The 12,440-nt window shown below is 49.1% G+C and overlaps 1 protein-coding gene across 1 annotated transcript; it reads right to left on the bottom strand.

The window, feature by feature from the left end:
- Nucleotides 1-7,056: 7,056 nt before the first annotated feature.
- Nucleotides 7,057-8,068, bottom strand: LOC141737387 (olfactory receptor 6E1-like). The gene is given in 3 exon segments (XM_074572076.1): nucleotides 7,057-7,239; nucleotides 7,242-7,853; nucleotides 7,856-8,068. Coding segments are annotated over 3 exon segments (1,008 nt in total).
- Nucleotides 8,069-12,440: the final 4,372 nt, after the last annotated feature.

Below are 12,440 nucleotides of genomic sequence, written 5' to 3'. Positions count from 1 at the left end.
GAAATAGTGGGGTCTCACCTCCCAAGGAGAAGCATAATAGAAGAATGCAGATGACAGAGCTCAGAGGAGCAGACTTTGGCCTAGTCTTGTGACTTTTTTGTGGGGAGCCCGTGTGAGCAGCACAGAAGGGCAGCAGAGGGTCTGCAGTTCAGTGGTCTGCAAGGACAGTGTCTTTCACGTACCAGAGTGTGGTCATACCCATAGTCAGGACAAGAAGCAGAGCTATCAGAAGAAGAGCTGGGGGAAACCAGACACTCATGGGGAAGCTCCATAGAAAATAGGAAGCATTCAAAAGGTGGCTGCAAGGATGAGAGCAAAGGAGGACTTGAGGAATATGGTTGGTTTTAGAAAAGCCAGAACTCCCGTAGAGTTGACACTTGCGAGGGACTTGAAGGGCACAACAATGAGCAGTTATTCCTTCAGGAACAGTGAAACAATAAAGAAAGATAATGTGTGGTCATGGCTGAATTTGCAAAGAGTAGGTGTAGATGGGTACGAGGTACTCTTGCCCTGCATCTTCACCAGCAAGGTCTCCCAGTTCCATGTGCGTAAGGGGAAGAACCCCACATGAAATCCAGCAGTGGATGCAGATCAAGTCAGGGGCTACATAGGTAAGGTCAACCTTTGGTCGTCCATTGGACCAGATGGGATGAATCCAAGGATGTTGAGAGACCAGGCTGATGTCAGAGCAGGGCTGCTCTGATCCATTTTGGATCATTTGTGTGGCTGGGCAGCAGCTCTGTGGAAATGGCTCTGGGGCTCCTTGAGTTTTATCAGGCTAAACAAGAGCCAGCAGCAAAGGAGGCCAACAGCATCTGAGGCCGTATGAGCAGGAGCACAGCCAGGAGAAGTGATTATCCTGCTCTGCTCAGCACCTTTTACACCACACCCTGCCCAGTGACAGTGAGACAAGGGCAAACAGGAACCAGCTCACTGGAGGGCCACCAAGGTGGTAACCCTGCCATTGTCCTTCAAGTGTTTGTGTGATTTCCCTAACAACAGCAGCATGTACCACAACAAAGAAACACTAAAGCAACAACATCATTGATCTGCCTAAATAGAAATACCTGCACTGGAGCAGTCTACATCTGTGGTAGCCCCTCTGGGCAATGACAGTGGAATCAAAGAATCACAGCATCACAGAACAGTAGGGGTTGGAAGGTTTGAAGAGCTAAGACCTGTTCAGATGATGTTTAGACTTCTGTGACACTGACTGTGAACACATTCACGAGAGGCCTTTACGCTATTCACAACCAGTAACCTGAAGCCCTACAACCACCTCTAAGTGAAGGTAGTCGGGTAGAAAACACTGATGGAAATGTGCAAGACGAATTGTAGCAGGGCTGAGCAGAGAGGAAGGACCTCCACCGACCTGCTGGAAGTGGTCTTCCTAGTGCAGCCCAGAAAGCCATTGGCCACCTTTGCTGCAAAGGTGCAAAGCCTGGAGAATAGAAGGCTTTGGGGAGACCTAATATCAGCCTTCCCACATCTTCTTGGCTGTCACCATGAAAATCCATCCAGGCTCTTCACTATTGTGGGTGATGGGAGGATGAGGGCCAATGGCATCAGCTGAAACAAATGGGCAAACCTTTCTCTCTGTCAGGACAGGCAATCACTGGAGAAGATTTCCCAGAGAGCTCGCTCGTGTCATCTCCACCCTTGGAGCTTTTCAATCCCAAAATGGAGGAAGCCCTGAGCAACCTGGTCTGACCCGACAGCTGGCCCTGCTGTGAGCAGGAGGGTGGACTAGAGATCTCCTCATCTTCCTTCCAGCACGAATGATTCTGTGTTTCAATCCACCATCTTTTCTTCCTGAGGGGAGGGAAATCAGTCAGGTTCTTGGTGACCTCAGAAGTCAACCAGAAAATCCCGTCAGATGATCTGGGACTTTCTTGTCCCACTCCAGGCATAGTTACTCAGGTGCAGGGCTGCAAACAGCCCTGATCCTTTCCATTGCTTCACCATTTCTTTTTCACTCTTTTCCCACTCACAAGCTCTTCCCCTTGACCATCCTTGTACCCTCCCATGCAAATAGCCCACCTCTATTTACCCTTTCCTCCATGGTCCTCGTTTGGCTTCCTTTGTACTTCCATTTGGCGTTTCTGAGCTTTTCACCATGGGAATGTGTACCTTGGTGAACAATGGCATTGATCAAGTGCCTACCTTTTATATCACAGGACACAGTAGTGTCCTGCGATTCCTCATGCTGCTATCTTGTCAGAGGCACCACATGTCAGGGAGAGCCATCTGCACGCACACATGAACGACTGGCCCAATGGAGCTTCATTCCTGGGGGACCCTGAAAAACTCTGGGATTCAGCAAACAGAAAGCTCACATAGTTTTACAAGGAGAAGTGGCCAGGCCTTTCCTGGGGGCAGGATTACCCCACAGATGAGGGCATGCTGTGACCTGACTGGCCGAGGACTGACCCCGAGGAGAAGGGCCTGGGCATTACGAGGGATGCAACTTTAGCCAGTGGCACATGCGGACCGTGAATTGGACTAGCTGCACACAGGGCTGCATTAGGGGGCACACGGCCACCCAGACAAGGCATTTATCAGCGCCCTTGACCCAGCACTGGTGTGGCCACATCTGGACTCGTGTGTCTGTGTGCGGGGCTCTCTGTTCTGAAGGAAGGAGGAGGAACTGGAGAAGCTCCAAAGGACATCGGGGTTTGGGGCCTGTGTGGAGAAGCTGAGGGAGCTGGGCTTCTGTACCTTTTGAAGTGGAGGCCCAGGGCTCTCTAGCAGTAGCCTGCACCTGCTTGAAGGGTGGCTTCAGAGATGGTGGAGCTTTTCCTGGTAGGGGGAAGAGAAGGAAACCTCAACAAAGTGCAGCTTGGAAGGTTCGGACTGCATGTGAGGAAAAAGAAATCTCACTCAAATGGTTGTACTGTGGTGCAAGAGGTCACCCAGAGGGAGTCTGGATCAGCCCATGGCTTTGTGTTTCAAGGAACAGCCGGTGAGAGTGGAGAGACATCAGTACAGATATGGAAATGCCGGGGTGAGAGCGATGTGGGAAAGCATCATGGGTGTCTGCAGCCTGCAAGGAAAGAGGTGCAGGCATGGGACAGTGATGGTCAGCCTGCAGCAGAGATGGCCCAGGGCTCTGGCAAGGCTAAAAAGCCCAACAGCACCAAGGTCTTTGTCCCCTTGGCTATGCAGTTGCCTCTGCCACCGAGGCCCACCAGAAGAAACTTTATTTTGAGGCTCTGGACTTGGTTTCTTCTTCACCATCACATGGGGGAGCCTTTAGGTGTTGCACAGTTTCCCTACACTTGGCCTTGCTCACCCTCACACCCCACTGCCCCCAGGAAGAGCCCTGAGCCACACCTGAGGGGCAGGATCTGCCTTCCCAGGGCCTGAGGGTCAGGTTTGGCCTTGCTGCTTCATCAAACAAAGCAACAGTTTTCTCAGCATTACAGCCACCTGCGCTGTGCCTTTGCCTTCCTGCAATCACAGCCTCCAGCTATCTCCTCTAACGAGTCCCTGGGGAGACTTTGTCAGCAGTGGCCCTCAGTGGGACCCGTTAATGCTTCCAGGTACTTTGAGTTTTGCTTCTGACTCCTTGAGCAGTTTTTTCAATCTTCTCTCAGTATCTGAGGTTCATGGCCTCAGAGCTAAATCCACCACGGGGCTCATTAAAGTACAGAAAGCCCTAACGAGCTATCTCTCTTCCTTCAATTTCCTTCAAGTCTTCAATACTTCTACTGCTAATTGGAGATTTTTTCATAGTGTAGTTAAGAAGGAAGAATTCAAAGTGAACATAATAATTTTTTTATTACTATTACTATTTTAAATTTATTTTTCAGGTTAGAGAAGGGATGATAGAAGTCTTCTGCAATTGATATTGATCCAGAGGGTCTCCTCAGGAGGTCTGGATGGCTAGGAAAAGCAGTCCCTTGAGGTGACACTGTATGGACATCCTTGCTCCTCACCCCCACAACCCCACCATCTCTCTCATTGGCCAGCTGGGATTTACATCACTTGTCCTTCCATCAGACTTCTCCACTGATCTCTGCAGCTGGATGTTACAGCTCCATTGCACCAGCTCCCACCCGATCTCCCTAGAGACCCGGCTGCACCCAGGCACAGAAGGATTTTTCCACTTTGCAAGCAAGGACAAGTAAAGAATAATCATGTTTGATAAACACTGAAACACCCTCTGCAGCCATATGCCAAGTACAGGCTGCCTCTAATGAGGTTGATTTTCTACGAGGGATAATCGTATGAGAAACAGGTACAAACAGATAGGTATAAAGAGTTGGCCACAGGAGACAATTAGACTGAAGGACAAGGAAACTTTTAACTACATGAAGCTCGAAGCAGCAGCTGGATGAGTGACAGGGACCTGAATGAACAAAGAGTAACAGAAGGAGAAAACGGGAATATAACAGAAAAGGCCTTTGTCTAGACAGTCTGCACCACTAAAGATGACTTCAGAAGTGGTCATTGTATCAGGACAGGTGAAAACATATGAAAGATTAGAGAAATTAAGTACACCGTATAACAGGCAGAATAGTGGTAATGAAGTTACAGGGGAAGATTGAGATTTCTGTGGAATATCCTTTTTGACATGTCATGGGCTTGGTAGAGATCTCTTGTGAGAGAAGACAAGCCAATGTTGCACCCAACTCTGAAAGAAACCAAAAGGGCAACCCCGGGAACTACAGGCTGTACCAGCTCAGTTTGGTGAGGAGCAAACCATCGATATCTCTTGGGTGATATTTCTGAGCACCTAAGAGAGAAGACCATGTCCAAAACCAGTCAGCCTGGACATTCAAAGGGTAGATCATGGTTCACCAGTCTGACCACCTTCATCATGGAGTACCATGCTTTGTGCATGAGGGGAGAAGAGTGGATGTCGTTCACTTCAACTTCAGCAAGATTTTTGACATGATCTCTCTTGTACTCAAGTTAGGACAGTACAGTCTGGAAGGGCAGACAAATGGACGGTCAAACACCAGTTGGATGATGAGGCTGGGAGAGCAATGGTGAAGGGCTCGTACCCTACCTGGAGGCCACTGGGACATACTGGGGCACTGTGGGGCAGCACAGTGTGAGAAACGCTCCTTATCCAATAACAATGGCTCAGGCAGTGATTGATACGAAGCACATTTTATTTAGACATTCTTGCAAGAACAGGTGTCCTAGCAGGTAGGCACACCTGAGGTCCCAGAATAACTTCTTTTTATTTCCTATCCCCGGCCAAAATTTCCCTCCCCTGTTTCCCCACTGGCTAGGTACTCCAGGGTTTACAGTCTATCCGATTCACCTAAAACTACTTCTGTTCATCCCGCCTCTGTTTACTTCTCCCCATCACCCCTCCTAAACCCCTTACTTCACCTGTTTGTTTCTTCCCTTTTTGGTATTATTGCCCACGGTAGCTGGTCTCAGTTAAAGGTTCATCCTCCCGTTAAACTACCGATCCAGCATAGACTGGTTTCTCCTTTGTCTAAGGGATGAGTATTCTTGCATGTGTCTTGATCAGCCTTTTTCTAATTAATCATTCTCTAGCTGCATTTTGCAGACTGGCCAAGTTGTTCCTCTGCAAAAACAATACTTAGATTTTTCTTACAAAATCTAAGGAGACTCTCCTGGGCCCTGTTCAGTTTAGCACCTGTATCCATGACCCAAAGGAAGTAACTCCCACCATGTTAAACAAGAACAAAGGCTGCATTCTGCACCTGGGATGAAATAATGCTGGACACAATACAGACTGGCAGAGGAGTGGCTAGAAAGCAGCCCTGCAGAAAGGGATCTGAAGCTGCTGGTCGACAGCAGGCTCGATGGGAGTCAGCAGTGTGCCCTGGCAGCCACGGGGGCAAACTGCATCCTGGGGTGCGTCACACACGGTATAAGCAGCTGGTGGCTATCCCACTGTATTCAGCGCTGATGCGACCTCTACCTTGAGCTCTGTGTGCAGTTCTGGGCCCCACAATGTAAGAAGGCTGTGAAGGTACCCAAATGTGTCCAGAGGAGGGCAACAAAGCTGGGGAAAGGGCTGGAAGGCATGTCCTGTGAGGAGCGGCTGAGGACTCTGGGTTTGCTCAGTTTAGAGAAAAGAAGGCTGAGGGGCGACCTCATTGCTCTCTACAGGGTCCTGAGGAGGGGAAGTAGAGAGGGAGGTGCTGAGCTCTTCTTCCTCATGCCCAGTGATAGGACGCATGGGACGCTTTGCCAGGAGAGGTTTAGACTGGACAGAAGGCAGCAATTCTTTCCCAAAAGGGTGGTCAAACACTGGAACAGGCTTCCTAGAGAGGTGGTCGATGCCTTGTGTTTAAGTGTTTAAGAGGCCCATCGGTGTTTAAGAGGTGTTTGGACAATGCCCAAAATAACATGATTTTTCTTTTGGTCAGCCCTGAAGTACTCAGGTATTTGGACTAGATGATCATTGTAGGTCCCTTCCAACTGAACGATTCTATTCTATTCTATTCTATTCTATTCTATTCTATTCTATTCTATTCCATTCCATTCCATTCCATTCCATTCCATTCCATTCCATTCCTTTCCATCATATATACACCTGTAGGTGGATCCCTCTAGAATCTGGGCTCGGACACTCAGCCCCTGGATACCAGCCTACCCAGTTGCAGCCACCTGGACATACGAGTCCCTGAGGCCACAGCTCCATTCCAGATGCTGGTACAGACCACCCCAGTCACACTCACACACATGCACATGAACTCTTAAGTCCAGTCCCTCCAGTCTCTCTGGTTCTGGCACTAATGGCATACGGGCTGTCTGACCTCCTGGTCCTGCTCCGGCTGCTGCACTCACACCACCGTGCTCACACGTTCACACAGAAGATTCACTCACATGGAAAAGAGGTAGAAGTTTAATGAGGAGACAAGACAGACTGCACTGGTCGTGTCCTCCCCTAAACTTCCCATAATAAGTGGGACAAGGTGTTCATTCCTCAGGAGCCTGTAATTTGGGTTCCCATCTGCCACTGTGCCTTTGTGCTCTTCTTGGTTTCTGGAGATGGGTTCGAGGCAGTTCTCCTGTGGTGGGTCTGGGAGCAGCTGGGGCAGGGCATTAACATTTGATAGCAGATCATGGGAATTGCTGTCCAGAAATGCATCGTGATAAGGCGAAAAGCTTTATTGTTGCATGGGCAATGGCTTCATTCCGGGCCAGTATCACGGTCTTGTTTCTAAGACTGTAGATGAACGGATGTAAGAATGGGTTTAGCAAAGCTACCATTCCGTTTGCCTGCAAGGAAACGTAGGAACCCTGCAAGGATGCACATAGAGAGCAATGCAGCGCCCATAGGCAATGGCCAAGGTGGTGAGATGGGAAGAACATGTAGTAAAAGCTTTTTTCCTCCCAGAGGCTCCTGGAAGGTGTAGAAGACAGAAAAGGATGCCTGTGTAAAATGCCGGAGTTAAACATAAGGAACCCAGCATGACAAATGATGAAAAAATAGAGTTCATTTTCCAAAGCTGGCTGGTGTCAGAGCAGGACAATTTGAACAAGGGGAAGCTGTCGAAAAAAAAATGGTGGATCTTCTTCGAGCCCCAGAAAGTCAGCTTGTAGAGGAGGACCAGAGAGTAACTCAAGAGTGTGGTGCCCATGACCCACGCAGCAACAACCAGGTGGATGCAGAGCTGAGGCTTCATGATGGCAGCATAACGCAAAGGCTGGCAGATGGCAACGTAGCGGTCAAAGGTCATGACAACAAGTAGAACAATCTCTGTAGTGCCCAGGGCAAAACAGAAATAGGATTGGGCAAAGCAGCTGCTTAGTGAGATTGTTCTCCTACCAGAACCCAGGATCACAGGCAATTTGGTGCTTGTGGAGGATGTAAACCAGATTTCCAGGAAGGACAGATTGCTGATGAAAAAGTACCGGGAGGGGTTTGCCCGCGGTGACCCACGCACACAGGGAAAATGATGGTTGCATTCCCCATCACTGTTGTCAGGTATATGAGCAGAAGGACCAGAGAGAGAAATAGCTGTAGTCTTTGATCAAGCCCTGAGAAACCCTCTAGGATGAACTCAGTAACTGCCGTTGCATTTTCTGGTCCTGTGATAAATTTCAGTTCACCCAGCCGAGACAGGAACATGGCAAAAAAATCAAGTGTGGTAATTTCACAGTCTGGATGAAAAATTCTGTCCTTTTCTGCTTTTTCTCCTTTCCCTCAGTCTCCCTATATAACACAGAGAGTACGGCTCACACCCTGGTTTCTGTGTTTCACATTTCTGTTAGAGGCCTCAGAGAATTAGTTGTCTTCTTTCCACCTTTTTCAAACACTCACAAAGGATTGTTTCTCCAGAACAGAAGAGATTAAAGAGGCTGTTAGCTATTTCACCCCATTCCTGGGAAATTCCAGCTTCACTCAGATCTTTTGCAAAGGTTAAACTCATCTGTGCCCAGGAAGTCAGAGAAGAAGGTCTAGGACTTGTAAGCAGCTGGAGAGGCACCTTAATATCCAACATGGGACTGCATAACGTGTTAGGGGCAATGACCAAAGTGAACCAACTATCCAAGAAGGACAAGGTGCTGAGGATGGGATACATGGGGGTGTGTTATTAGTGGTGGAGCCAAATGATGGCAATGGTGACTGCATTCCCCATGACAGTGAGCAGATCAACCACCAGCAGCAGTGTGAAAAGGAGGATTTTCAACGCTTGAATGACTGAAAAGGTCTTTAGGAAAGATATAGGAGGGTTGTGAGGATCCATTTTGGTACCCGGTCACTTGAAGGTGTGACAAGAGTAACCAATATCATGCCTGGTGAAACTCATCTTGTTACGTTTGTCAGCCTTCCTTCCCTTTCTTAGGCTTCCTCTTCCTTCTTGAAATGGGACACCAGAATTGGGCTCTGTAGGGAGTCTGCTTTTCTCTGTGTTTTTACCCAATGACATGAAAAATATTGATCCAGCCCACTTCTCTTCAGACACAGGGAATGCCTCTCCAGCCTGGCTGCTTTGCATGGGTATTCTGGACTGCCAGCTGGAAACTGATATTTCTGGCAAAAGCTGTGTGAATTCTGTTCCATTTCTAACGGTGGTGTAGCTGGGCATCAAGCCTGTGCCGGCGTGCAACCAGAGCACTTAAGTCATTAATCCCCTGGCTGGTCCAGGGACTCTCCCATCTCATCATGCACACGGACGAGAGGAGAGATTGGTCTGAGACAGTGGACTGACTTGAAACCAAGGGATTGAGCTCAGTCAACCACCTTTAGAATTAACCACCTCCAAGATTAGCCAAAATGAGTCACCTTCAAAATTAACTGGTGGACTTGGCAGTGTTAGGTTAAGAGTTGGACTTGATGATCTTAAGGGCCTTTTCCCACCTAAAGGATTCTATGATTCTACGATCACTTTGGAAGCATCTCTTCTACAGGCCCACAGAGCCACTGCAATGGTCTCCTTCCAATTTCCCTTTAAGCCTTCTCTTGACTAGGATGCCTACAGCACCGTAATGGGTATATTACTCGTAATACTGAAATGAAGGCACTCAGTTAAGTTCCTGGTGTTTGTAGTCGTGGACAACTCCTCTTGAGTCTGAAGGAAAACAGAATCAGCAACAAAGTGGTTTGGCAACCAAACAGGAAAAGAGAGCAAAGGGGACAAAGGCACTGTGTACGTGTAAACAGGTTTCTAGGCAGCAGGCTGCTCTGATGGAGCCCTGCACGAGCCTGTGCCCTCTTCTCATTAGAGCCTATTTCCAGCTCCCTTCTGTGCGGGTGCATTCTCTGTCCATAGTGGACATGTGTGAATGGCAGTGAGCTTCAAGCTGGAACCACGGGTGAGTAGGTGGTCGGTGGCCAGCCCAGCCCACACCACAACAGTAGGCTACGGGGTCTGTGTTCAGCAACTGGAGCAGGGCTGCAAACATCCTGCACTCCCATGCCTGGGCACCTGCCATGGGGAGACCATGAAGATCACGGCCCAGGTGACGGATAGAATTAGTGCCTAAGGCAGACCTGGGTCTCCTCCTAGAGAGACTGATGGGCTGCAGAAGGCTGACTGGCTCCCTCCTGCCCACTGGCAGCACAAGACTCACAGGGTCCTGCTGACCACAGGCCTCAATGCTGCAAGAGCTGAGGAACTCATGGAGGACCAGTGTGGGGCAACTGGGCAAAACAGGCTCTAAGTCCTTGTCAGGCCTGGCTCTCCAGACTGTACCTGCACAGGCTGATCAGGATATACTTCTTCAGCTGCTGCCACCATTGGGAGGACACCAGTGAGAACTCACAGCTTCCTTCAGTCAGGGAAGCAGTCTCTGAAAGCAAGTGGTGCTGTAGAGGAAAAAGGTGGCCGAGGTTCCTGGGAGTCCCTTTCAGAACCCAAGTGTGAAAGGAAAAATGCTCTTGGTTTTGACAGAAAAGTCCATCTGGAGTCGAAGTGTGGCTCAGATCTTAACTAGAGCCAAGGGTGAGGGTGAATTGGAAGAGGATGATCTTTAAGGTCCCTTCCAACCCCAACCATTCTGTGATTCTGTGATTCCGTGATTAAAATAAACCACTCCTCAACTGTGTGCCAAGTACAATCTGCCACCAGTGAGGTTCCCCTTCCACAAGGCACAACCATGCAAGAAATCTTTTGCACAGAAAGTAAATTAAAAAGTAACCACAATTAAGGAGTGTGCTACAGACAGAATTAGACACATTCCTGGAATACAGACAAGCTTTGAACTCCCTGAAGCTCAAAGCATCTTCTGGACTGTTGAGATGTGTCTAAGTGATGAAAGAGGAAGGGCAGGGGAAATCTAGAGAGCAATCGCATGTGCTTCTGTTCAGATGTGCTGCTGGAAAGGTGACTGCAGACATGGCCCATTTATTAAAGAGATGTGGAAATACGTGAAAGATGAGGGAGATCAAATGCACAGCCTGATCGAGAGAGTACTGACGATGCAAACAGAGTGGAAGGTCAATAGCTCTCCTCTTCCTATTAATGCACACCCTGAAAACTCCTCATTTTGATCTCATGGGAAAACACTGACATGATATCTAAATTATTTAGGTTATTTTGTGTTAGTTGATGAGATTGTGCTCATAGACGCGCCAAAATTTCTCAGTTCTTTAGGCAGAGCTCCGCAGTCTGACCACCAGTGCCTAGCGGGGACTCCAGAGGACGAAGTGTCTCTGAAGCACATGCCTGGGACTGGCCGCTGTCACAGAGGACCTGCTGGAGACCAGAGCCCCTGGGAAGCTGCAGATGCAGCCTGGGCAGAGGGTCCCAGGGCACCAACACTGGCACCATGAGCCCGTGTCCCTCTAACTGCATCCCACCCCAATTTTATCATCAATTACCTTTGCAAACAAACACAGTACAAAATATCCCCCAGAGATCAATAAATTAGAACAAGGCAAATCCAAACAAGGAGGATAACACCACCAAAATGTTTGAAGCTTCAAGTTGCAAGAGGACATCATCCCAAGGACAAACTAAGGCTGGGTGGAGAATGGATCAAGAGCAGCCAAGAAAAGAAGAGGTTTCCCAGAGAAGTTTTGGAGGCTCCATCCCTGGAGGTGTTCAAGACCAGGTTGGATGGGGCTTTGAGCAGATGAAGCGCGACACCTACAAACGCCCATTTCTCATGGAGGATGCAGCCGAGAGCACCACCGGTTATTATTTGGTCACTGTCCTGCCAGAACTGAGCCATCTCCTTCCCTCTAATGCTACCGGGGGAAAGCGGTCAAGAAGAGAAGGGGGAGAATCCAAAAGCCCAAACAGTTGCTGCAAAAATGAGGAATTTTTGACCCCCAGTATCCCAGGGGTGACTGTGGAAGAAAAGTGTTAGAGAAACCTTTGTCCTGTGTCTCTGAGTTCATCTCCATGTCTCCCCAGGGCTTCCACCCCAGAGATGCTCCCGCTTCCTCCTCGGCCAAACGGGATCTGTCCTGGAGGTTTGGGAGCTCTGCCTGAAAACAGCTGCCCATATTGAGGCGCCTGAAACCGTAAGGAAGAGGAGGTGAGGAAGGCAAGTTGGGAACAGATACAGCACGATCAGCAGACACTTAGGAAGAGGGGAGATGTGAGGAGCTGCACTAAATGAGTTACGTCTTTCCCAGCAAAGCATGACTAGCTCTCCTCTAACAACTTCCACGGTCCCTTCCCAGCACCACCGGCATCACCGTGCTGCCCCGAGAGTCCTTTTGCGCCCCATTGGGCAAGAAAGTTTGTCCTCCTTCTCTCAAAACCTGACCAAACTGGCGAGGTTCACTCCCAGAGCAGCAGTGAGCTGCAAGAGCTGTGGCCACCGAGCAAGAACTGCGTCAGAATGTTGTGTAGAACACGGGAGGCCGGCAACACTCTTTATGACGTAAGCACAGCCAGTGCTTCACTGGGCATTTTGTTGCATTTCTGGCCAACATGGGGTATCCTCTGGTCAAACAAAACCCCACTGTTGACCTCAGCAGAATTGGCCAAGTGATAGGGAGAAAGTCAATGTCAACTGTGAGGGCCTGCACAGCCCAGGCGCTGCAC

Source organism: Larus michahellis, unplaced genomic scaffold (assembly GCF_964199755.1).
Source record: "Larus michahellis unplaced genomic scaffold, bLarMic1.1 SCAFFOLD_117, whole genome shotgun sequence".
Lineage (NCBI taxonomy): Eukaryota > Metazoa > Chordata > Aves > Charadriiformes > Laridae > Larus > Larus michahellis.
Note: the sequence above shows the minus strand (reverse complement) of the source record. Positions and strands in the feature narration are given on the sequence as shown.